This window comes from Oryctolagus cuniculus, chromosome 17, assembly GCF_964237555.1.
Source record: "Oryctolagus cuniculus chromosome 17, mOryCun1.1, whole genome shotgun sequence".
Lineage (NCBI taxonomy): Eukaryota > Metazoa > Chordata > Mammalia > Lagomorpha > Leporidae > Oryctolagus > Oryctolagus cuniculus.
In genome coordinates, this window is record NC_091448.1 from 20,671,439 (window position 1) to 20,695,855 (window position 24,417).

At 62.8% G+C, this 24,417-nt stretch overlaps 3 protein-coding genes across 6 annotated transcripts in view; all 3 read left to right on the top strand.

The window, feature by feature from the left end:
• Positions 1 to 707: 707 nt before the first annotated feature.
• KAT2A (lysine acetyltransferase 2A) lies at positions 708 to 8,263 on the top strand. Of its 2 annotated transcripts, none has more exons than XM_051824979.2 (18): positions 708 to 1,111; positions 1,252 to 1,375; positions 1,629 to 1,774; positions 1,862 to 1,951; positions 2,135 to 2,316; positions 2,397 to 2,588; positions 3,467 to 3,573; positions 3,705 to 3,815; positions 3,902 to 4,041; positions 4,122 to 4,330; positions 4,425 to 4,551; positions 6,375 to 6,485; positions 6,657 to 6,800; positions 6,958 to 7,072; positions 7,156 to 7,192; positions 7,266 to 7,329; positions 7,447 to 7,531; positions 7,645 to 8,263. In XM_051824979.2, the coding sequence occupies exons 1-18, from the start codon at positions 773 to 775 to the stop codon at positions 7,836 to 7,838; spliced, it is 2,517 nt and encodes an 838-aa protein (XP_051680939.1). In that variant the 5' UTR covers positions 708 to 772; the 3' UTR covers positions 7,839 to 8,263. The 2 variants fall into 2 exon arrangements, with proteins under 2 accessions (XP_051680939.1, XP_051680940.1); XM_051824980.2 differs by having other exon boundaries at positions 3,905 to 4,041.
• Positions 8,264 to 8,580: 317 nt separating this feature from the next.
• On the top strand, positions 8,581 to 16,998 carry DHX58 (DExH-box helicase 58). 2 transcript variants are annotated; one of them, XM_070060692.1, is made up of 12 exons: positions 8,581 to 9,324; positions 9,486 to 9,687; positions 10,057 to 10,247; positions 10,943 to 11,059; positions 12,052 to 12,178; positions 12,251 to 12,442; positions 13,318 to 13,571; positions 14,008 to 14,157; positions 14,249 to 14,410; positions 15,059 to 15,249; positions 16,147 to 16,243; positions 16,399 to 16,587. In XM_070060692.1, the coding sequence occupies exons 1-12, from the start codon at positions 9,157 to 9,159 to the stop codon at positions 16,438 to 16,440; spliced, it is 1,893 nt and encodes a 630-aa protein (XP_069916793.1). In that variant the 5' UTR covers positions 8,581 to 9,156; the 3' UTR covers positions 16,441 to 16,587. The 2 variants fall into 2 exon arrangements, with proteins under 2 accessions (XP_069916793.1, XP_002719437.3); XM_002719391.5 differs by having other exon boundaries at positions 8,584 to 9,324; positions 16,422 to 16,998.
• A 1,625-nt stretch (positions 16,999 to 18,623) lies between these two features.
• ZNF385C (zinc finger protein 385C) overlaps positions 18,624 to 24,417 on the top strand; it is a 44,474-nt gene continuing 38,680 nt past the window's right edge. For both annotated transcript variants that reach the window (XM_051824997.2, XM_070060695.1), the window contains exon 1: positions 18,624 to 18,689. The gene's annotated coding sequence lies outside the window, so the exon portion shown is untranslated. The remainder of the gene's footprint in view (positions 18,690 to 24,417) is intronic.

Sequence of the window (24,417 nt, forward strand, 5' to 3'; positions counted from 1 at the left end):
CCACGGCACAATGGAGCCACTGAAGAGGCTGGACGCCGGGAGCAGACACTCGGCAGCCACCGACCGGCCAGGGGCAGGGAAGCCCATTGCTGGCAGAGACAGCGGGCGGGGTCCTCCAGGTCCTCCATCGCGGCGTGCCCTGCTTCTCCCTGAGCACACGCACGAGGGAGGCGGGCACATCCCTCCCTGTCCTCGGGGTCTGGGGCCACAAAGATGATGGCGCGGGCATCCCGCGTCCCAGTGGTTTTCCTTGTCGCTGCTGCGACCACAGCCGCGCCCCTGGAACTCTGTGTTTTGATACTAAATTCTCTCCGTTGAAGGATAACAAAGTGCACAACGCAGTACAGGTGGATGGTACACAGCGCACGCCCGGGGTAGCCACCGAAGCTCAGAGCTTCGGCCACGTCTCAGCCCCTGTGCGGCTGCAGCCCCGCGTCTGGGCCTCACGGGATGGGGCCTCGGCCCCCGTGGGGGGCGCCTATTTCCTGGGATGCACCTCCCTGTCCCTAAGACGGCAGCAACCGGAGCCGTCCCGGACGCCTTCCAGATAAATTGGGAGCCAGGAAGTCTGGGGTGCTAGCTGGGGCTCCCCTTGGCTGCCTGGTACCAAGAGAAAGGACGGAAAAGTCTGGAAGCTGGAGGCCAGGGGCGCGGCGGTGGAAGACTACAACTCCCGTCGTGCGTCGGGCCTGTGGCGCCTGCGCACTGCGCACCGGTTGCCCATGCGGCCCTAGGGCTGGGAGCGCGGCGCCGCTCCGCTGCGGGGGAGGCCATGGCGGAACCTTCTCAGGCCCCGGCCCCAGTCCCGGCTGCGCAGCCCCGGCCCCTTCAGTCCCCAGCCCCTACCCCAACTCCTACTCCTGCGCCCAGCCCTGCTTCAGCCCCGACTCCGGCTCCCACTCCGGCACCAGCCCCCGCCCCGGCTGCAGCCCCAGCCGGGAGCACAGGGACTGGAGGGCCCGGGGTAGGAAGTGGGGGAACCGGCAGCGGGGGGGATCCGGCGCGACCTGGCCTGAGCCAGCAGCAGCGCGCCAGCCAGAGGAAGGCGCAAGTCCGGGGACTGCCGCGCGCCAAGAAGCTTGAGAAGCTAGGGGTCTTCTCCGCTTGCAAGGTGGGGGCGGGGCCTAGGGTGAAAGGGGCGGGGCTTGAGGGCATCCCTGGGCTCGGGTGGGAATGGGGGGCGACGCTCTGGACGCTTAGCGGCCCCTGCCCCTGGGGTGCGGGGGTCGTTGACTTATCTCCTGCCTCCAGGCCAATGAAACCTGCAAATGTAATGGCTGGAAAAACCCCAAGCCCCCTACTGCTCCCCGCATGGACCTGCAGCAGCCTGCTGCCAACCTGAGCGAGCTGTGCCGCAGCTGTGAGCACCCCTTGGGTAAGGCAGGCAGCGCCCTTGCAGGTGGTGGGCGCCAGGTGCTGGGGCCTGCTTGGACAGCCTGATTTCGCTGCCAGGAAACCTCGTCTCAGGACCTTAGGAGGTGTGGGGTTGGGGGCAGGCAGGCCGAGAGGGAGGAGAAAGGGAAAGTGCCAGCCGGGAAGATGCGGGGCCACCTTTGGAAGTCTTGGCTCCCTGCCGAGCAGGGCGTCCATGCCTCCCCACCCCGCGGCCCGGGCTGGCTGTCTTGCAGCTGACCACGTGTCCCACCTGGAGAATGTGTCAGAGGATGAGATCAACCGGCTGCTGGGGATGGTGGTGGATGTGGAGAATCTGTTCATGTCGGTGCACAAGGAGGAGGACACGGACACCAAACAGGTCTACTTCTACCTCTTCAAGGTGAGCTTCCGCGAACGGGCGTGAGTGGGGGGCAGGGGGGCTCTCAGTTCTGATGCTCCCTCCCTCCCTCCCTCCCTCTTCCTGCAGCTCCTGCGCAAATGCATCCTGCAGATGACCCGGCCTGTGGTGGAGGGGTCCCTGGGCAGCCCCCCGTTTGAGAAGCCTAATATTGAGCAGGTGGGGTGGGGCACGGGGAGCTGGGTCCTCCCTCCTGCTCTAGCTGAAAATCAGAGGGGATCAGCCGGGGGCGTGTGTTCTGTGCTGACTGCAGAGTGGGGTGGAGGAGGGGGGGCACTTTGTCACGAAGCTGGCTTCTTAGCCCTCCTCCCTGGATTTGTTCCCCACCCCACCCCTTCCCAGGGTGTGCTGAACTTCGTGCAGTACAAGTTTAGCCACCTGGCTCCCCGGGAGCGACAGACCATGTTCGAACTCTCCAAGATGTTCCTGCTTTGCCTTAACTACTGGAAGCTGGAGACGCCCGCCCAGTTCCGGCAAAGGTCCCAGTCGGAGGATGTGGCTACCTACAAGGTCAATTACACCAGGTAGGCCCTGCCCGGGCGGGGGCTGGGGGGGGATTTGTAGACCTCCCCATGTGCTCTCACCCTGCTGTCCCCACCCCCAGGTGGCTGTGTTACTGTCACGTGCCCCAGAGCTGCGACAGCCTGCCTCGCTACGAGACCACTCACGTGTTCGGGCGAAGCCTCCTCCGGTCCATTTTCACTGTTACCCGGCGGCAGCTGCTGGAGAAGTTCCGAGTGGAGAAAGACAAGCTGGTGCCGGAGAAGAGGACCCTCATCCTCACCCACTTCCCCAAGTAAGGCTCGTTCCGGCCCACTGCGAGTTTGCCCCAAGTTCACGTCCTCCCTGTTGTCCCCTTTTTTCCAGGAAGCCTTCCTGGATTGGTCCCTCCTCTCCCTCCATGGGCCTTCTGGGATCTGGGCGTCTACCTGGCAGACTTGCCCATGGCCCAGAAGCAGCTTGCTAGTAGTTGCCTTTGCACGGCCTAGTCTGGGGATGGCAGGTACATGGCCCCGGCTAACGCTGCCCCTCCCACACCCTGCTAGGCGTTACTAATTGTTTCCCATGGGGGCCTGGACCCAGCCTCAGAATCCCTCCCACCACAGAGCTCCAAGAAGCCAGCGCTGACACCTGAGGTGACAGCAGTGTCCGCCCCGCGCTAGTCCTTTCTGTGCCAGTGTCCCCCCGTGTGCCACACCTCTCTCCCATCTTAAGCCTGGCTCGTGACTTCTCTGTTCAGAGAGCCTTGGCTGTCAAATCCGGGCCCCTGAGTGCCCCTGCCACCAGGTGGGAACAGGAGGTGGTGAGTTGGGGTGGATTCCTAGTCATCTTGATGCTGCGGGGAGCAGGGGGACCCAGGGGGACGTGGTGCCCTGCCTGGCTACGGGGTTGGTATTTAGCTCGGGCCCTGTGGCCCTGTGCTGCCCGAGATGGCCAAACTGGGCCCCTTTGCTTGGTGTGTCCGAAGCTCTCACCTTGCATTCGAGGCTCCCGGGAGCCAGGGGGCCGTGCCTGCCCCTGTGGCCAGGGCTTCCCGCAGGGCAGAGCTTGCTCTCAGACGCGCCTCGCAGGGTCTGTCTCTGGCCACGGCACAGCCGCAGCCCCCCGGGGGCCCGGCCCAGGCCGCCTTTGGCGGGAGGGCGGAGTCGTGGACAGACGGCGCCCTCCCCCCAGGTTCCTGTCCATGCTGGAGGAGGAGATCTACGGGGCCAACTCGCCCATCTGGGAGTCGGGCTTCACCATGCCGCCCTCAGAGGGGACGCAGCTGGGGCCCCGGCCGGGTAGGTGGCGCAGCAGGCCCTGTGGGACTGGGAAAACACAGGTGGGCTCAGCCAGGGGAGGGGGCTTGGGCGCCTGGAGGGACCTGCCAACACTTGGACGCCCCCCCACACACACACCCCTGCTTTCTCAGCCACAGTCAGCGCCGCCGTGGTTCCCAGCGCCCCCATCTTCAGCCCCACCATGGGCGGGGGCAGCAACAGTTCCCTGAGTCTGGATTCCGCCGGGGCCGAGCCCATGCCAGGTGTGTACCTCACCCCTGTCCCCTGACGCATGCGCCCCTGCGCCAGCCTGCGTTGCTGTCCCGGGCAACCCTGCCAACCTCCCCAGCAGGTGAGAAGAGGAAGCTTCCAGAGAACCTGACCCTGGAGGACGCCAAGCGGCTCCGCGTGATGGGCGACATCCCCATGGAGCTGGTCAACGAGGTCATGCTGACCATCACCGACCCCGCCGCCATGCTGGGGCCCGAGGTGGGCAGCCGGCTGCTGACCCGCCGGGGGCGGGGTGGGGGGACCGGCCGGAGACCCTAGCTCACGGCTCCCGCTCCTAGACGAGCCTGCTGTCTGCCAACGCCGCCCGGGACGAGACGGCACGCCTGGAGGAACGCCGCGGCATCATCGAGTTCCACGTCATCGGCAACTCGCTGACACCCAAGGCCAACCGGCGGGTGCTGCTGTGGCTCGTGGGCCTGCAGAACGTCTTCTCCCACCAGCTGCCGCGCATGCCTAAGGAGTACATCGCCCGCCTGGTCTTTGACCCGTGCGTCCCCGGGCGCCCCCCTTCCCGCCCCGGCGCAGCCCAGACCTCCAGGGTCGTGGGCACAGGTGGGGCTGTGACCGCGTTCTCTCTCTAGGAAGCACAAGACCCTGGCCTTGATCAAGGATGGGCGGGTCATCGGTGGGATCTGCTTCCGCATGTTCCCCACCCAGGGCTTCACAGAGATCGTCTTCTGCGCTGTCACCTCCAACGAGCAGGTCAAGGTGAACACGTCGCCCGGTCCCCGCCCTCCAGTTGTTCAGGCTTGGCCACCTCTGCAAGCTGCCCAGCCCTGCTTTGAGTGGCCAGTTCCAAACATCCCCACAAGGTGGCAGCTGTGCCTCTGCCAGGCTCCTGGCTTCAGCTGCACACGCTGAGAGGCCGCACTGATGGGTCAAATGGGTGCGTCCCCGCCATCCATGTGGGAGATCTGGATTGAGCTCCTGGCTCCCAGCTTTGGCTCTGACCGGTTTTGGCTGTTGCAGGCAGGTGAGTGGGAGCTCAGTCTGTCTCTGTCTCTCTCCATTCCTCTCTCTCAAGTAAAGTTTAAGAAAGGAAATACCTGTTGACGAATGGTGCCGGGCTCAGCGCTACTCTTCTTTGTTTAAAGATTTATTTATTTGAAAGGCAGAGTTTCACAGAGGCAGAGAGGGGGAGACAGGTCTTCCATCCGCTGGTTCCCCAAATGGCCACAGCGGCCAGAGCTGGGCTGATCCAATACGAAGCCAGCAGCCAGGAGCTGCTTCGGGGTCTCCCACGCGGGTGCAGTGAGAGGTAGGAGGAAGGCTTCTGGGAGCTGTCTGGCTCTGCATGAGGCTGCGACCCTGCTCTTTCTCATCTGTGAACACAGTATGGCACACGATCTCTCCAACTACGGCAGCCCTGCCACAACAAGCTTAGAGACCAAGAGGCACCCTTGCTTGAGGGTAAAATAAAAAACCCAAAAGGTTTTTTTTTTTTTAAAGATTTATTTATTTATTTTAAAGTCAGAATTACACAGAGAGAGGAGAGGCAGAGAGAGGTCTTCTGTCCGCTGGTTCACTCCCCAATTGGCTGCAATGGCCGGAGCTGTGCCAATCCGAAGCCAGGAGCCAGGAGCTTCTTCCAGGTCTCCCATGCAGGTGCAGGGGCCCAAGGACTTGGGCCATCCTCTACTGCTTTCCCAGGCCATAGCAGAGAGCTGGATCTGAAGTGGAGCAGCCGGGACTGGAATTGGTGCCCATATGGGATGCCGGCACTGCAGGTGGCTCCTTACCCACCACGCCACAGCCCCAGTACTTTTAAGGGGACCTGATTTCTCCCGCACAGAGCGTGTAACAGGAGTCCTGTGCTGCTTTTCTGTCCCTCACTTGGCCTAGTGCACACGCACACAGGTCCCTTGTTCTACTTTTTGGTTTTTGATTTTGATTTTATTCTCACTTATTTGAGAGAGAGGAAGTGAGAGAAAGCTCTTCCATCCACTGGTTCACTCCCCGAATGTCTGCAACAGCTGGGGCTAGGCCAGACCAAAGCCAGGAGCCAGGAACTCCATCCGAGTTGCCCACATGGGTGGCAGGGACCCAAGTACTGAGCCATCGCCTGCTGCCTCCAGGGTGTGCATCTGCAGGGAGGCGGGTCGGAAGTAGAGGTGGACTGGTTCCCAGTGCTCCCACAGGGGATGTAGGCCTCCCGGGTGGCAGCTAAGCCCACCGAACCACGACCCCCGCCCCTCTTCTGTTTCACATAGCCCTCATCTGCTTGGTGCATCCCTGGTCCGGTGTCAGGGAGGCAGTGTCTCAGGGATCAGAAATCCACAGGCTCACTGGGGCCTGGGGCCTGGGGCCTGGCCTTGCCAGGCAGGGCTGCTGGCTTTGAACATGGCTCCTGGTGGAGCTGTGCTGGAGACCGTGCCTGTCCCCGGGCTCGCTTGGAGATTGGTCTGTGAAGTGGCTGGCGCTGTGCCTGGCTCCAGCTTCCTTCCCTCTCCCTGTGAACTCCCACCCCTCTTCCGGTTACCCCTGGGGGGATGCCCCGCCCCCTCCCCCATCAGTGCGCCCCCTCCCTGCAGGGCTACGGGACTCACCTGATGAACCACCTGAAGGAGTATCACATCAAACACAACATCCTGTACTTCCTCACCTACGCTGACGAGTACGCCATCGGCTACTTCAAAAAGCAGGTGGGCCTCGGCCTCAGCCTCACCGGCCTGGGCCATTCTGTCCCGTCCCTTGCTGTGGGCGGAGCCTGTGTCCCCTGTGCTGCGTCTTCCCGCGCACAGGTTGAGCCCTCCCAGTGTGACAGGTGCAGACACTCCTGGGGGGCTGATGGAGGGGCCGTGCCATCCCCCCAGGGCTTCTCCAAGGATATCAAGGTGCCCAAGAGCCGCTACCTGGGCTACATCAAGGACTACGAGGGCGCGACGCTGATGGAGTGTGAGCTGAACCCCCGGATCCCCTACACGGAGCTGTCGCACATCATCAAGAAGCAGAAAGAGGTGGAGGGAGCCGGCCGCACCCATGGAGTGCTGGGGATGGGCCTGTGGCCGTGTCCGTGCGCGTCTCGGCCCTCGTCCTGTCTCCCCGGGGGCCCGGGAGGGGTGGTCCCAGGCTCGGGGAGCCCCAGGCGGCCCCTCAGACCCGCCCTCCCCTCAGATCATCAAGAAGCTCATCGAGCGCAAACAGGCCCAGATCCGCAAGGTGTACCCCGGGCTCAGCTGCTTCAAGGAGGGCGTGAGGCAGATCCCCGTGGAGAGCGTCCCCGGCATCCGTGAGCAGGGCCCCCGTGGGGGCGGGGGGGGGGCTGGCGGGTGCACAGGTGTCCTGAGGGCCCTTCTCCCCGCCCCCTTGCAGGAGAGACTGGCTGGAAGCCGCTGGGGAAGGAGAAGGGGTGAGTGTGCTGCCCGGGAGTGGGGCGGGCGGGGCCCGGGCTGCATCCCCAGGCTTGGCGTCTCTCGCCCCAGGAAGGAGCTCAAGGACCCCGACCAGCTCTACACGACCCTCAAAAACCTGCTGGCTCAGATCAAGGTGGGGAGACCCGGTTCCCTGCGGGGGAGGGGCAGTCGCGCACCGCGACTGTGGCTTTGGGACCCCGTCGGGCACCGGGCACCGTGGGCCTGTCCCCAGCTCAGCGCTCCTTTCTAGTCGCACCCCAGTGCCTGGCCCTTCATGGAGCCCGTGAAGAAGTCGGAGGCCCCAGACTACTACGAGGTCATCCGCTTCCCCATCGGTGAGGACCCAACCTTCCTTCCCCTTCCGCCCCGAGGCTCCCGCTCCTGCCTTCCCAGGGACCCCCCCCCCCAGCCTCCGCCTCTTCAAGGTGGGCCCTGTCTCCCGCCCCAGACCTGAAGACCATGACAGAGCGGCTGCGCAGCCGCTACTACGTGACGCGGAAGCTGTTTGTGGCTGACCTGCAGCGCGTCATCGCCAACTGCCGCGAGTACAACCCCCCGGACAGCGAGTACTGCCGCTGCGCCAGCGCGCTGGAGAAGTTTTTCTACTTCAAGCTCAAGGAGGGGGGCCTCATTGACAAGTAGCTGCTCCGCCCGGCCCGCAGCCCATCCTGGGGCAGCTCCGATCTGACCCCTGCACCCAGACTCACGGCGAGACACTCCGGGGCGCCCAGCCTTGGGCCTGCAGCCCTCCTGGACCCTCGGGAGTCCCCGGGTGGCGGCTCTGTTGCAAGTGTCACTGCGTCTGACCTTGGTGGGGCCGGGCTCCTGGAGTGGCTGCTGGCCTACGGGTGAACCTGCCCGGCCCCGCGCCCCGCAGAGCTGTGGAGGCGTGGACCCCGGGCCTGGCCCACCCCGAGCTTGAGGAGTGAGCTCCGGGTTGGAGGTTCAGCCTGGCCTGCAGAGGCGTGCCTCGCCCTGCACTGTTCTGCGGTTTGTCCCCCAGGGTGGGGGCATGGGGACCATTAATCCCTTGGAGGGAACAATAAAGCTGTGGGTTTTTATTTTTTTCTCTGTGTGATTGTTTCTTCTGTGTAATCCCAGCCTCGGCCCCCTCCAGCACTTGCCTAAAAGCCAGAAACTAAATGTTTTTTAAGTTGTAGGTATGCATTTGAAAGGCAGTGAGAGAGAGGGGGATCTCCACCCACTGGTTCACTCCCCAGATGCCTGCAACAGCCAGGAGCCTGGAGCTCCACTGTGGTCTCCCGCATGGGTGGCAGGGACCCAGGCGCTTCAGGCATCCCGTGCTGCCCCCAGGGGGAGCAGGAGCGGGGCTGGGACTCAGTCCCAGGCGCTCTGCTGCGGGGGTAGGGATGCCAGCAGCAGCTCGTCTGCTCCAGGATGCCGGCCCTAAGCTGGAAGCTGTCAAGCCTCTGGCTGTGCTGGGGCCGCCGTGCCCGGCCCGCTCCCTGCCTCGTCCTGTGCTTCTGATGGGGTCTTCCTGGACGCGTCTCCCCACGGCGCCTGTCCCTGGGTCTCAGGTCGGGGACAGCAGCGGTCAGAACCTCCGCCTGAGCCTCACTGCCCTCTTCACCTGGGGGACCTGGTCAGGCTGAGCGCCGGATGGGCAGTGGAGGCGCCTTCCTGAAGGCAGCTTTTCTGTCCCCACAGCCGAGTTCTTTTTCTGGGGCAGGGGCCAGGGACGGGAAATGTCTAAGGTTAGGCTCCTCCCTCCAGTTTCAGTTTCAGTTTCCATTTCTGATCCCTGAGTCAAGAGCCGGGCCGCCCTCAGCCTGCCGGGGCCAGGATCCCGGGAGCTTTCTCCTGCCCTGCCTCCTGGCCAGAGCGGCTTCCAGGTGGGCTCCCAGGGTGCTTTGCAGCACCTCCCCGGGCAAGCCGAGGTCTCTGCCTCAGCCGGGCTGACCTGGAGCGGGGAGGGGTCCAAGTTGCCTGCCGTTCCAGAATGGAGCTACGCCCCTACCAGTGGGAGGTGATCGTGCCTGCCCTGGAAGGCAAGAATATCATCATCTGGCTGCCCACGGGCACTGGGAAGACCCGGGCGGCCGCTTACGTGGCCAAGCGGCACCTGGAGACCGTGCCTGGAGCCAAGGTGGTGGTGCTGGTCAACAGGGTGAGTGCCGACTCCCTCAGGGGGCCCTCGCTCCTCAGGCACCTCCCAGCGCCCTGCAGGACTCCAGGGCAGCCACGGCCACCCCAGGCTTGCACCCAGCCGCGCCGCCCGTGCCCGTGCCCGTAGCAGCTTCCTCTCCCCTCCTCGTCCTCCACCTGCAGGTGCACCTGGTGACCCAGCACAGCGAGGAGTTCGGCCGCATGCTGGATGGACACTGGACCATGACAACCCTGAGGGGGGACATGGGCCCCCGCGCTGGTTTCGGCCACCTGGCCCGGGGCCACGACCTGCTCATCTGCACAGCTGAGCTGCTGCAGATGGCTCTGACCAGCACTGAGGAGGAGGAGCACGTGGAGCTCACAGGTGAGGGCCGGGGGCGGGGCGCAGGGAGTGCACCTGAGGCGCATCTCCTAGTGAACATGGCGGGAGTTTCCGTGGGGGTGAGCGGGGGCGGGGGGGGGTCCCATTCATCAACCCCAGCACCTGCTCCCATAGAAACAGACCTGGCTACAGGGCCGGACCTCGGGCGCACGCCTCCCCCAGCTGAGCCTCATTTTACTAACATGTAGAATGGCGCTAAGTCCTCCCCACCCGGCTCCTCCTCTGGGGCCCAGCTGCAAGCTGTGGAGGGAAGAAGCTGTTCTCAGAGGAGCCGTGGGACGCCTGGGAACAAAGTTCCTGGGAGGGAGGGTTGTGCAGGCGTCGGTCACAGCCCTCCCCATGTGCCCCCAGCCTTCACCCTGCTCGTGGTGGACGAGTGTCACCACACGCACAAGGACACCGTCTACAATGTCATCCTCAGCCGCTACCTAGAGCTCAAAGTGCACAGGACACAGCCCCTCCCCCAGGTGCTGGGACTCACCGCCTCCCCGGGCACTGGCGGGGCCTCCAAGCTCGATGGAGCCATCGACCACATCCTGCAGGTCAGCTTGGCCCCGCGGCCCTCCCACCAGCAGCCCTGCATGCCCCACCTCTGTGCCACCCCCACCAGCCCTACCAGGCCCCTTCCTCAAATAAGATCCGGTGGCTGCCTCTGGCACTTGGAACAAACCCCCAGTTCTCTGCCGCGCTCCGGAACGTTCCACGTGCTCTAGCCCCTGCCTCCCTCTGCAGGGTCGTTTCCACACCCCGCCTCTCGCTTGTGCTACAAGCACAGTGTCCTCTTCCTGCGTCTGGAGGGTGTCAGGCTTGCTGGCCTCAGGACCTTTGCCCTGGCCACTCCTTGTGCCCACAAGGCCCATCCTCTTGGACTTTACGTGTCTGGCTGCTTGTCATTCATGGAACAGCTTGAGGACCCTCTCTCCACCCTCTTCCAGGCTCGCCCCCACTGCAGCCCATCATATCCAGTTTTGGCCTCCAGAATTTCTCAACACTGAAATTCCCTCCTTCTGTTATTCTGGATGGCTCATTATCCGTCTCTGTCCCTGCAACAAGCGTGCCTCTGTGTCCCTGGGGCTTAGGACATCACCGGTGCCACCAGGGAGAGCAATAAATACTTGTTGGTCAGGTGAATCCCTACCTGCAGCGATCCTGTCTCAGGCTGTGCACCCTCAGCTGGGCCCCATCTGCCCCCCCCAGAGCACCCCCTTTCCAGTGACGCCTTCTGTCTTGTCCCCAGCTCTGTGCCAACTTGGACACGTGGCGCATCATGTCACCAGAGCGCTACCGCTCCCAGCTGCTGCAGCTCAACCAGAAACGCTGCAAGCAGTATGACCTCTGCCACCGCCGCAGCCAGGTGTGTGCGGCCAGGGTCGGGCGACAGTGGGGTCAGGCAGGAAAGTAGCATGCTAAGGCTCGGGTCCCAAGTCCACCTGCGCTAGGTCATCTGTTGGGGTCTCTGAACCTCAGTGTCTCCCTTCTGTGAAATGGGCCACAGCACTGGACCTCTGAGCCGTCGGCATTTGTGGGGGGTGACTCCATCTAGAACTGAGGCTGCAGCAAGCCCTCGTCACTTAATTTTTTAAAGATTGTATTTATCTATTTGAGAGGCAGAGTTACAGAGAGAGGGAGAGACAGAGAGGTCTTCCATCTGCTGGTTCACTCCCCAGACGGCTGCGACCCTGGAAGCTTCCAAGTCTCCCATGTGAGGTGCAGGGGCTCAAGTTCTTGGGCCATCTTCTACCGCTTTCCCAGGCTACAGCAGAGAGCTGGATTGGAAGTGGAGCAGCCAGGACTTGAACCAGCATCTGTACGGGCAGCCGGCACTGCAGGCAGAGGCTTAGCCCAGTACACCACAGCGCGGCCCCTCAAGCCCTCTTCACTGTGCATGGGGCCTGGCGTCTGCTGTGACAGGGGACCAGGGCACTGGTAACTGAGACAGAGCGGGAGCCTCCCTCAGCATCCCGCCTGCCTCCCTGGAGCCCTCCTCTCTAAGACGCAGGCTCACAGTGCCTGCATCTGATAGGAGCCATGGTTCGAGTCCCGGCTGCTCTGCCTCCCATCCCTGCTAATATGCCTGGGAAAGCAGTAGAAGATGGCCCAAGTGCTGGACCCCTGCACCTGCATGGGAGACCCGGAAGAATCTGATCAGCCCAGCTCCGACCATTGCGGCCATTTGGAAAGTGATCCAGTAGAGGGACGCTCTCTCTCCCCGCCCACCTTCTCTGCAACTCTACCTTTCAAATAAGGAAATCTTTAAAAAACAGAAAAAAAAAAAACGGGATATGGGGTCGGGTGCCTACTCCTTCTGTGCGTCCGGGAATCTTCTCTCATCGTTGTTCTACCCAGGACCCTTTTGGGGACTTGGTGAGGAAGATCATGGACCAAATCCACGACCACATGGAGATGGAGGAGCTGAGCCGGGACTTCGGCACGCAGACGTACGAGCAGCAGGTGGTGGAGCTGAGCCAGGCAGGTGAGGGTGGCACGATTGCGGGGACCACCGGGGCGGAGCCTGGGCCCGCTCTGACCCCGCCCCTGCCCGCAGCGGCGAAGGCCGGGCTCCAGGAGCAGCGGGTGCATGCGCTTCACCTTCGGCGCTACAACGACGCGCTGCTCATCCACGACACGGTCCGCGCCGTGGACGCTCTGGACACGCTGCAGGATTTCTACGACAGGGAGCGCACCACTAAAGCCCGGATCCTGCATGCCGAGCGCTGGCTGCTGGCCCTCTTCGATGGTGAGGCACGCGGGGCTCAGGGCTGGACGAGTGGCCAGAAGCCGGCCAGGGCCAGGCACAGGCAGTATCGCAGCTGGGAAGCTTCCAGCAAGGGTCCTGGGACCTGATATTTCTAACCAATTCCAAGGCCATGGGTAGGACGGGTTTCTTCCCTCATCTGCGAAGGTTTGCAAAGTTATAAAAACTAGTTCATGTTATTGACAAAAGTATTTCAAAAACTGTGCTTTTTAAAGTTGGTTTATTTATTTAAAAGGCAGAATTAGAGAGAGAGAGTCCATCCGCTGGTTCACTCCCGCAGTGGCCCCAGCAGCAGGGGCTGAGCCAGGATGAGGCCAGGTGCAGGAACTCCCCGTCCCCCATGTGGGCCCAGGGGCCCAGGCACAATCTCCTGCTGCTTTCCCAGGCACATTAGCAGGGAACTGGATTGGAAGTAGAGCAACCGGGACTTGAACCGGGACCCGTGTTGGATGCCAGCAAGGCAGACAGCGGCTTAACCGCGGTGCCACAATGCTGAGCCTGCCAAAACCATTTGGTTGAGAGGCTCCTGCGGTCTGGGGCGTGTAGTGCCTTTGGAGAGAGAGGCTGAAAGCCTCAGCACAGGTGGGGGCTGGAGACTGAGTTGGTCCAGTGTGGACAAGCTCCAGGGCCATCCTGGTTGACAGGGTGCAGAGGGTCAGAGGTGCGGGGACAAAGGCTCCTGTCGCACAGCGGCCTTGAGAGTGGGCACGCAGAAGTATCCTTCCGCGTGCCCTGAGAACAGAGCAGGAGCCGGGGTCTTCTCTCCTGCGGCCCCTCTGCGCTTCCGCCATCCCCTCCCTGTGAGCGCTCCACCCCAGTGCCCTGAGTCGTGCACCTCTGCGGGCTTTCCGTGGCAGAGCACAAGAACACGCTGGCCCGCTTGGCGACACAGAGCCCCGAGAACCCCAAGCTGGAGATGCTGGAGAACATCCTGCGGACACAGTTCAGGAGCCCCGACAGCCCCCGGGGCATCATCTTCACCCGCACCCGCCAGAGCGCGCGCTCCCTGCTGCTCTGGGTTCAGCAGCAGCCCGGCCTGCAGACAGTGGACATCAGGCCCCAGATGCTGATTGGGGCGGGGAGCAGCAGCCAGAGCACCCACATGACCCAGGTGTGGGACTGGGGCAGCGATGGTGAGGGGTGAGGAGACCCCCGGGGCAGGGGAGAGGGAAGCTGACCTTGAGAGCCCAATACCCCAGGCTGGGGGGTCCCCAGGGGCAGGGGGAAAGGGGTCTGTGTGGAAGGGGTGGGCGATGAGGTTCCTACCAGCAGAGGGTGGGGGTCTTGGGTCCTTGTGGGAGAAGAGCCTAGGAACTCGTGGGAGAGAAAGGAAGGGGCTTTAGGGGTGTCCAGGGGAGAGCGGGGTTGGAGGTTGCCCGGGGAGAGGGACAAGATCCTGGGCATGCGTGAGGTCGAGGCGGGATGCTGGGTCCCACGGAGAGGGGCCGAGATGGCCAAGGAAGGGCTGTACCAGGGAGGGCTGCTCGGGCAAGTTGGAGCCTGCACCTGCCAGGCGCTCTCTCCTCAACTCACCCCTCTTCCGCCAGAGGGACCAGGAAGAGGTGATCCGGAGGTTCCGTGCTGGCATGCTGAACCTGCTGGTGGCCACGAGTGTGGTGGAGGAGGGGATGGACATTCCTCACTGCAATGTGGTGGTGCGCTACGGGCTCCTGACCAACGAGATCTCCATGGTCCAGGTGATCGCCCCACTTTGCCATGACAGCCCCTGAAGGAGGCAGTCAGGGGCCCCAGCCCCTCTCAGGCCCCCCCTTCCTTCTCCATCCCCAGGCCAGGGGCCGAGCCCGGGCAGATCAGAGTGTGTACTCATTTGTGGCAACGGAGGGCAGCCGGGAGCTACGGCGGGAGCTGACCAATGAGATGCTGGAGGCGCTGATGGAGCAGGCAGTGGGTGCTGTGCAGAAGATGGACCAGGCTGAGTATCAGGCCAAGGTCAGCGGGCAGCCACGGGCTGGGGACCTCTGCCTGGTTGGTCTCTGAGTGCATGGGCACGCACATGCGTGCACGCATGGGCATATGCACACACTCCCGCCTCCCTGTGCCCCTTTCTCTCAGGGTTACCTTGGTGGTTTGAAGGGAGGGAGAGGGAGAAAGAGGCAGGGGTGCATCTGTCAGGGAGGGCGGGCTGACCCCCAAAAGGTCTTGGGCACCGGCCATGCCCAGGGGTTTGAATTTATCCTTGCCTCCAGTCACCTGGTGTATCCGTGAGGGCCGCCTTCCAGAGAAGACAAACCAAGACACGTGCCCAGGAAAAGTCCTCGGGTCCCCGGGGCTGGCCCGCCACCCGGCCTTGTCCAGGGTGGTCCTGTCTGCCCCTCGTAGCCCATTAACGGTGCCCTGTGACAAATCCAAAGAGCCAGATTTGCATGAACTTTTCCAAAGAGGGGGCAGGGATTCAGCCGGAAGCTTGCCCCGCCCCACAATCTGCCTGTCCACAGAGCTGTCTCTCAGAGCTCTGGTACGCAGCAGGGGAGGTTAAGGCACGTCCCCTCTGGGTACGAATGAGGTCTGAGGTCTTTGGGAGCCCGCTGTCTCCTAGGAGCATTCCTGGCGTCAGGTGTCCTGGGCCTTCCTCTCCAGATCCGACAGCTGCAGCTGGCAGCCCTGGTGCAGCGCGCCGCCCGGGCCGACCAGAAGGAGCAGGTGCGGCAGCAATTCCCGGCCGAGCACGTGCGGCTCCTGTGTGTAAACTGCATGGAGGCCGTGGGCCACGGGAGCGACCTGCGGAAGGTGGAGGGTGCCCACCACGTCAACGTGAACCCCAACTTCTCGTGAGACCCACAGAGGGGCTGGGGGGGGGCTGAGAGGCGAAGGGTGGGGGCTGGGAATGACCCCCAGCCAGCCAGTGCGGTGAGGGCCCAGGATGGGGGTGGCGAGAGAGCACGTGAACAAGCCCAGGCTTTGTATCTTGATGGCGGTCTGGCCAAGGCAGGCTTTATCTGCGCCCCCTTTGCAGGGAGCAAATAGAAGCTCAGGCTCCGTGACTTCAGAACTGGCGTTCACGTGACCAATTTGTGGCGCTGTCTCCTCTGAGCACATCAAGAGGGGCTGGCTGTCCATGCTCTGTCCCTTGGGGGACAGCTTCTGCCACTCCCCACACCTTCCCAGGTGTTTATTAGGCGCCTGCTGTGTGCCAGGCTTTCGTGCACGTCCTGTCCTTTGAGGAGGCGGCCCTTTCACCCAGGTCTCAGAGGACGGGTTGGGTTTGCGTGTGGAATGAGGAGTAGAGGCCAGGGTGGCAGAATGCACGGGGCGGGGGATTCCAGTTGGCCTCAGAGGAAGGGGCTGAAGCATGAGATGCAGAAGGAAGACAGCCTGGCCCTGGGGGTCTCGCAGGTCCAGCCTGAGGGTTAGCCTTTACCCAGAAGGCAATGGGCAGTCCCAGGTGGATGCTAAGCAAGAGGCTGTCAGGGCAGATGTTCGTGTTTCGAGGTGTAGAAGCACGGCTGGGGGTGCGCGTTAACACGACGGCAGGCGGGGCCATTCGGAGACTCCTGCACCCGGGCTGAGATGGTGGGATCCAGGCAGGAGTTCCTGACGTTGCACTTCCTGGCTCCGGGAAGTCTGCACTTGTGATGGGAAGAAAGGGCCAGGTGGGGGGCTCGGGTGCAGGCTCGGTCAGGAGGAGGAGGGTCCGAGCGGGCTGTGGCCACCCTGCTCCTCTCCAGGATCTATTATGCTGTCTCCCGGGATCCCGTGCCCATCAACAGAGAGTTCAAGGACTGGAAGCCGGGGGGTACCATCCGCTGCAGGAACTGTGGGGAGGTAAGTGCGTGGGCCGTGGCCTGGAGCCCTTAGCTCCACTCTTCAGAAGCCCGCAGTCTGAGGGAGGAGGCCCAGCCTTCCCTAGGATGGGGGAGCCCCCAGTCTGAGGAAGGAGGTCCCATCCCTGTTGACGGGGACCCGCTGCGTGATGGCAGAGCTGCCTGTCCGCCTCCCCCAGAGCTGGGGCCTGCAGATGATCTACAAATCCGTGAAGCTGCCGGTGCTCAAAGTCCGAAGCATGCTGCTCGAGACCCCTCGAGGGCGCATCCAGGCCAAGAAGTGGTCCCGCGTGCCCTTCCCGGTGGCGGACTTCGACTTCCTGCAGCACTGCACCCAGAGCCTGTCCGACCTCTCGCTGGACTGACCACCTTGTTGCTGCAGTACCCAGCTCAGCCTGCAGGGGGCAGGAGAATCCGCAGCAGCCATCCCCTTCCACCAACCCTGGACCCAGTCCGCCTCTTTCCTGAGTCAGCAGCCCTGGGTGCTGTGCTGACCAGGGAACAGCCGGGTGCCCAGATGGTTGAGGCTCCCAAAGTGAGGAAGCTCAGCCCCTGACCAGCTGCACACACACACACACACACACACACACACACTGGATGGAGCTAGGGGAAACTGAGGCAGGAGGCTTGCCATTCTGTGTACTAGGAAGCACGACACCCCTGTCCTGCCAAGGTCACCAATTAAGACCACATGGGAAGATGGAGTAGAAAATGTGTGGAAGACTTAACCCTGATGGAATAAACTGCACGTACTGACCTCAGTGTGCCGTTCTCAGGTTTAACACAGATGTTCCTCCCCATCAAGATCAAGAGCATCATCTTCCCCCTTGGAGTCCTCTCCTCCTACCCTCCCCAAGACCCGTCTGTGATAAGATGCTCCCCTTTAATGGGCGTCACAGAGCCTCACAAGCTAAATTTTAGGTCCATGAAAGGGGCCCCTTGCAGGGGCTGGCACTGTGGCATAGTGGGTTAAGCTGTTACTTGGGACACTGGCATCCCATATGGGCACCAGTTTGAGTCCTGGCTGCTCCACTTCTGACCCAGCTCCCTGCTAATGCACGTGGGAGAGCATAGGAAGATGGCCCAAGTGCTTGGGCCCCTGAACCCACATGGAAGGCCCAGAAGAAGCTTCTGTCTTTGATCTGGCCCAGCCCTGGCTGTTGCAGCCATGTGGGAAGCAAACCAGCAGATGGAAGATCTTTTTCTTTCTCTCTCCGTTTTTCAAGTAAATCTTTTTTTCAAAAAGCCCCTTGCACCCCACCATGGCTTCCAACCCCATGCCCGCTTCACACCCTTCCTCCACCCCCCCCAGTCACCGCCTCTGGGCCGTGGACAGGCAAAGACCCAGGATTTGAGGGGTGGGCTCAGGAGAGCAGGGGATGGGGGAGAATTACAAAGAGCTAAATTTTCCGTTCTCATTTTAATAAGCAAGAAAAGGAAAGGCAAGATCTAGGTTGATTCTTCAGGGAAAGGGCTATTTTGGTAGTAAGAGGCCCAGCAGGCAAGAGTCACCTCCACAGCTGGGGAGTGGCTAGGGCTGTCCTTCCTGCCACCTGACCTCCGCGCTGCCCCGCTGCCCCGGGTGGGTGGGAAACAGCACACCCTCCCTCTCCCTCCCAGCGTGTTCTTTCCTCCTCTGGCCTCCGGTCAGGGCTGAAATTCCAGCTCCAGTCTTCTTGGCCTCCAGCTCTCTGCCCCCCCTCCCCGGGAGGAGTGCCCCCTCTTCTCCAGGTGTGCCTTGGCCTTGGCCCCAGGAGTCCCCCTGCTCCCCTTCCTGTCCCAACTCCGCAGCCACCGTGTCCTGTGTGCCCATCCGCTCCCCACCGTGCCTTGAGCACTTATCCCCCGGCCAACAACGCCAATAAAATTAGCGCCTGGGGGCAGAGGGAGGGGGCCGGGACCCAGGGGTGCTAAGCTCAGTGGCCTTGAATGTGGCTGGACTCACGGAGTCCGGACGCCTGTCATTCCAGAGCTCAGCAGTGACAGCTGGGGGACCCGAGCTGTTGTTGGGGCGGCGTGAGGGGCTGCCTTCGGGGGAGGCGTCCCATCTCCCACCCACCCCGCCAGGCTCAGGAGCTCTCTTGCTCTCGCACGCCAGGGAGGGGTTTCTGGGCGAGGGGTCTTCACGTGCAGTGGCTAGCTGCAGGCACCCGGGCAAATCTGCCCGAGCGAGCGACTCGCACGCCGTCCTCCCTTCCTCGGGACCCAGGTGTCCCACCTTCCCCGCCCCTATAAGAACTCGAGCCGGCGGCCCTCCCGCGGTTCCCCCTCCCCCACACCTGCATCAGCCGGCCCTCCCCACCCGGCCGGGGCTGGGGCGGGGCTGGGCCGCGGCGCCCCCGGCCCCGCCCCTCGCCGGCCCCGCCCTCGCCTGCCAGCCCGCAGCCGCCGCGCTCCGAGCGAGGCGAGAGCAGGTGGCCGCGGCGGGCTCCGTCTCTGTCCCGCAGGTAAGACAGCGACGCGCGCTGGTCCACGCCACGGACCTCGAGGGCAGCGCGCGGAAACAGGGCGGGCCCTTCCACCTGTCGCATCCCCTCGTCCCAAAACTGAGGGACACCAAGGGGCGGTGGGGACATCCCTGTCTCCGCTCTGCGCACTAACTTTGGGCATCTAGTGGGTGCGACCCGGACTCGGGAAAGTCAGAGGGCCCCAGCTGGTTCTCCCTGGAGCCAGGGCGGGCTGCAGGCCGTGGCAGAGGATGGAGTTGGGCTTGCCAGGAGAGTGGGTTCGGACGGCCCACATCAGGGTTCCGGATACTGACCCAGAGTGCAGATACTTCTGGCCTGGGGCAAACGAGGTAAGAACCCACCCACCGCTGAACTGGATGTGGGGGTTTTTAGTGAGCACCGGACACCTGCATCGTTTATGTATACCTGGGTAGAGATGCATGTGGGTGAGGGAGTTGGCAGGGGGGCACCCCCACCCCGCCCGGGGAACCCCAAAACTGAGGAGTGCGTTGTTATTTTCCCTGTGCATGTCCCAGAGGGCAGGGCTGGGCCTTCTATTTGCACTCTTGGTGTTGAGATTCAGGCCCTAGGAAACAGGTCCTGCCTCTGGAGACCTCAAGGAAGGCTTCCTGGCAGAGGAGGACCCGGGCTGACAGGTTGGATGTGATGCTGAGGGCTGGGATGGGGCAGCCCAGAGGATCTGAGTTATGGAATGGAGGGAGGTCAGGATGCTGCCTTCCAGATCAAGCAGGACCCCAGGACCTTCCAGGGACACAGGTGGCCACTGGGCGGGGGGGCTACCACCTTGTGCAGATTCCCATTCCATGGTCTCCCCCAGCCACACAGACCATCAAGGTCAAGAAGTTCTTTCTGGCATCTGACCTCCATCCCTTCTGCTTCTGCCCAAGTTTCTTGCGTGTGGGAGGCAGCGTGCTACGGTGGAAAGCCCGGGGGCTTGGGGGTCTGTGGGACTGGGGTTCTGTCCCCTCCACTACTGTGTGACCTTGGGCAGATGACCTGACCTCTGGGTTCACGTCCTCACCTGCAGAATGGGGATGACGACAGAGCCCACTTCATCAGTGGCTGCGCGGATTAGAGGGGACTCTGCCCTGGAGTGCTTAGCACAGCGCCTGGCGCCTGCCGAGGGCTCAGCAAGCATAAGCGGCCCCTCGCGTGCAGGACAGCAAAGCCGACCTGGGCAGGGTGGGGAAGGCGGGAAGGTTTTTTTTTAAAGCTTGGCCAGGGAAAGCGATGCCCTTCATCACTGCCCCCACCCTGCCGTCCGGCCCCTGCCCCCTGCTGGTCCCTGGCCCTCTGGCCCCAGCTGGGCTGCCCAGGCCCCTCACCTCCAGTTGGCTCAGTCTCCCTGTTTGTGTGTGCTCTAGGGTGGGGAGAGGGGCCCCCCGCCAGCGCAGGGAGCAGGGTCAGCGGTGGCACTTGGGGTTACTGTGTGCCTCTGTGGGACAAGCTCTGGCTTGGAGAGCCAACCTGAAAAAATGCCCTGTTGCCTCCCCCCTCTCCACCTCCAGAAATCCACAAGTTGGGGCGAAGCTGCACTGAATTTTCCAGGAAGACAAATAGCACAAGGGACTGAGAGTCCGCTTGGGGGGTTGTCCAACCTCCCTCCAGTGGAATGGCTTCCGCCCCTGGCCTGCACTCTGGAGGCTGCCCGCGAAGGCTGGATTTGGGGCAAAACCTGGGCGAGGAAGGGCTGCCCAGCCTCTCCCTATGGGGCAAGGCATCAGCAGGTCGAGGGGACGGGCCCGTGTGTCCCCTTGAAGACCTCACTCCTGTGCCTGTCACTCTGGATGGCCCTGCCTGTGCCGGCCTCTTCCTGGGTCTCGCTCCCAAGGGCAGGTGCTGCCACTTGTGTGTGCACTCCTAGGTGAGGGACAGTAAGGGGTGGCCGTCGCAGGGCTGGGTGTCCTCACACATGCACGGGAGTCCCTTGCAGTGCAGAAAGGACCTGGCCACAGGAAGAGGGGTGGCTGGGACTCGGGGCAGGGTGAAGCCATCACTGTGGCTAAGCTGCGCAGCTCCCAGCAGCAGAGAATTCTAAACTTGACCCTGGTCTTCCAGGTCACTGTGAAGGTGCGTTTGTCAAGGTAGGGGGTGAGCACATGTTTTATTTCACAGTTTATGGGCTTGATTTATATTTTTTAAAAATATTTAGACCTATGTGTGGGGGGCATCATTTGTCCACTTGCCCCAGACCCTGCCAGGGTGAGCCTGGCTGGGCCTCTGAGCACGCCGGCCATTTGGTTAGTTCCCTCCCTGCCCTCCTCGTCCTCGGCTGGACCAGCAAGGAGTTCCAAGGTGAAATGAAGATCGTCAGTTGTCACCAATAAGTGGTCCCCCCTTGGGCCTCCTGACCTCATTCTGCATCCTAAAATTGGGACAATTTAAAAAAAAACCATACTGCGATGCTTATGAGGGAAGGCTGCCCAATTTGTGGAGTGAGCTGAGGGGGTGGCTCCCCACTGGACCACCCAGCAATGAGGGAGGGGGCAGCAGGGGTGGGAGCTAGACCAGGGGAGGGGCGTGGCTGGCACCCAGGGGAGCTGCGCTCACAGCCGGGGAGGGCCGTGGGTGCATCGCATGGCTTCCCCGGAGAGTTTGGATCTTGGGCCCGGGATGGGGAAGAGTGTGGGAGCCCCTCTGGGCGGGAGAGCATGGCACACTGGTCTCGGTTGATGGTGAGCGTCTCCTGGCCCTGGACACGCCGCCCGCTCAGGAGAGGCCCATGGCCTTTTTTGTGGTCACCTACCCACTTGTTGATTCTGGGTGGGCTCGGCAAGGACCACTGGCCTCTTGGCCCCATGAACACTGGGTTCACTCACATACCCCCAGGCATGCCTCCGTTAACTGCTGCGCCCCCTGGGGTGCACAGGCCATCCTGGCACGCGCAACTCGCACACCCCCGCGCCCTCCCCACAGCTGCGGCCTCGCTGTCCCTTATCAGTGACTTTTCATTCACCTTGGGTAACCCGCCAGCTCCAGTGGCCAAGGGCTGGCTTGCACGGGGGAGGCTGGGGGCCAGCAGCCTGCTGTGGCTGGAGAGGAGCCTGCAGCCGCGCCCTGCTGGGGCTCCCCCAGGAGTGTGCCCGGGGCCCAAGCCCCTCTCAGTGCCTCTGTCCTTGTGTGGGTCTTGGGAGCTTCTTTCTGCCTCTCAGCCCGTGAGCGAGGCCGGCCCCATGCCCTGTGCCCTGTGCCCCTGCCCTGTGCCCGCTGTGAGCTCCCAGGCCGTCCTACACCTCCCCCTTCCCGCCTGCCCCTCCTCTGTCCCTGCTGCTTTTTCTCTGTGACTTTCCCTTTCCCTCTTTCTCAGTGTCTCTCCGTCTCTCCGTGTCTCTCTCTCTCTCTCTCTCTCTCACACACACACACACACACACACACTTTCTCGCTCACAGCTCTGTGCAGCCCCGTCTCCAGCTCCATCTTCCCGTGTGGGTTCTTCACTTTTCTCCGTCTCTGTATGTGTGTGTGTTTTCCCTCCCCGTCCCCGTCCCCATCCCCATCCCCGTCTCTCTCTCTCTCTCTCTCTCTCTCTGTCTCTGTCTCTCTCTGTCTCCCTCTCTCTGTCTCTGTCTCTTGAGCAGTCCTGGGGAACAACACAGCCAAACATCTCCAACTGGTGGCCAGGCACCTCTACCCCCACCCCCACAGACCGGAAGCCGGGAGTGAGAGTAGGGGTGGGGGGAAGAGGGCAGTGTTGGCTCTTGGTTCACAACTTGGACCCTGAAATGTTCTCTTCTGGGACAAGGCCCAGGGTCTTGGGGTTCCCAGCGACCAGGGAGCCAGCCTTTTGCGTCTGGTTGACCTGATTGACCTTGAGCCCAGGGAAGGGTGCTGGGACTCGCAGGCTCCCTCAGAAGCGCCGCTGACCACCGTGGGGCTGAATGGACACTTTTCTTTTTCCTCGAAGCAGCCAAGCTCGACCCACCCACCCCAGGCCCCCGCTTCCTGCGCCAAACCACCACGGCGTTCCCCACCCTGTCCCAAACCTTTCCGCCAACTGCCCGGGCCTCAGGCTGTTTAAACAGCCTCCCTGCCCTCTCCAAGGCCCCTTGCCGCCATGGCCTCCGCACAGGAGCTGCTGTGTTGCCTGTTTGTTTCTCTGACTCAGGTTTCCTTGGGTGGGGCAGGGCCGGCTCCACAGACCCTTCTCCCCACTCCAGGTGCCCAGGCCACCGGCCAGCCCCGCAGCGGCTGTGCCCCACCCCCACTTCTGCACCCTCATGATGTCAGCATCTCACACCAGCCCACCCCTCCCCTAGAGCTCTGGCCAGGTAGGGGTGAGCCTGGGAGGACAGCTGGCACACTACCCCCTGCTGAGGGGAGAATGGATGCCTGCAGGAGGCGTTGGGATCCCGAGCCCTGGGGTCTTCAGAGTGTGCCCTCCTACCCCCAAGGCTGAGGCCTGAGTCAGTGACACAGTGAGATGGGGGAGGGGGATTTCCCAGAGCATGGGCTCTTTCCAGGAGCCATCTCCTGAACCTTGTCCCTGGGACCCTAGGGCCGCGTTACCCAGGCCAGAGCCGCCTGTAAGGCCCTGTGCTGCACCTGCCCAGGTACCCGGCTTTTGTGGGGATGGTGAACGCTCAGAGGACAAATGCCCTGCCCAGATCACTCTCCCCGCAGAGCCGGGCCTCCAGCCCGCATCTCCTCATCCCCCAGGGCCGGGCTCCTCCTCCATCCAGGCTAGAGCTGCTCCTTGGGCAAAAAGAACCTCAGGCTGCGGCCGCCTCTAGGCTCACGGTGACCCTCACCCTCCCCCACGCAGAGACTCCTGGTCCCGCACCTCTGGCTGGCACGGGAGTCAGAGCAGGTAGCGTTCCTGTGACCTGGTTCTGAGATGGCAGGGACAAGAGAGGCCCTTAGAGCAGGCCTCGACCCTCTGGGTGCCGGCTGGGGAAGAGGCTGCTCTTCTGGGTCTGGAGGTTGGGGTGTGGGGGTGGAAAGGCCAGAGGAAGGCACCAGGAAGTGCCCCAAATAACCTGGCCAGCTGCCAAATGTGGGAGCCGGGCGCCAGGGGGCAGCCCAGCTCGGGGGCAGCCGGCCAGCTGGCACAGGGGTGCCTGGGCCTGGGTGGTCAAAGGGCAAAGATGGCTCAGGACTGGCTGTGTCGCCTCTTCCCTCTCCCACTGTCATGGGCCTCCCTGTACCTCAGTCACGAGGAAGGGAGGTGTCCCTGCCCTGTCCCTCTTCGGGACCAGGCACCCAGCCACTCCCCGGCCCCTCAGTGCAGCGACACTCAAGTCCTCACTCACTCTACAGACAGGCGTCTGGGGTGCAGATGGGGGGCAAATCTGCCTTCCAGAGGCCTGTCTGGGAGGCGACCTTCCCGAATAAGCCAGGAGGAGGGTGCACCCCTGCAGGCCCCCAAGAGCAGGCTTTGGGAAGGCTCCAGGTAGGGCGACCCGCTGTGCTCCAAGGACGGCGGAGCCCAGGGTGGCGGGGAGCCACAGGAGAACAGATTGGGGGGCTCAGGATACCCCGCCCCGGGCGTTTTGACCAGCAGACACCAATGAGTTTTTCAGAAGACGTGGCCTCTCCCACCCCAACTCCGTGATCAGCCTGTGCAGCTTTTTCCCTGGGATAATTAAACACATTTCCCTGTTTTCTCCTCGCATGTTAATTGTACTGGAACCAGTTCCTTCGGCATCTATTCTGTGGGAGCTTTGCTGCCAGATTTCAGTCATCCTGGATTTCAATCTAGGGGCTGCAG

Bases quoted from the DNA above. Each gene is read 5' to 3' on its own strand.
- KAT2A (XM_051824979.2), top strand. From the start codon at position 773: ATGGCGGAACCTTCTCAGGCCCCGGCCCCAGTCCCGGCTGCGCAGCCC. The intron at 2,317-2,396 runs GTAGGCCCTGCC...CCCCACCCCCAG, and splicing joins TACAAGGTCAATTACACCAG to GTGGCTGTGTTACTGTCACG. The intron at 4,042-4,121 runs GTGGGCAGCCGG...TCCCGCTCCTAG, and splicing joins CCGCCATGCTGGGGCCCGAG to ACGAGCCTGCTGTCTGCCAA.
- DHX58 (XM_002719391.5), top strand. From the start codon at position 9,157: ATGGAGCTACGCCCCTACCAGTGGGAGGTGATCGTGCCTGCCCTGGAA. The intron at 12,443-13,317 runs GTGAGGCACGCG...TTTCCGTGGCAG, and splicing joins GCTGCTGGCCCTCTTCGATG to AGCACAAGAACACGCTGGCC. The intron at 14,158-14,248 runs GTGATCGCCCCA...CTCCATCCCCAG, and splicing joins ACGAGATCTCCATGGTCCAG to GCCAGGGGCCGAGCCCGGGC.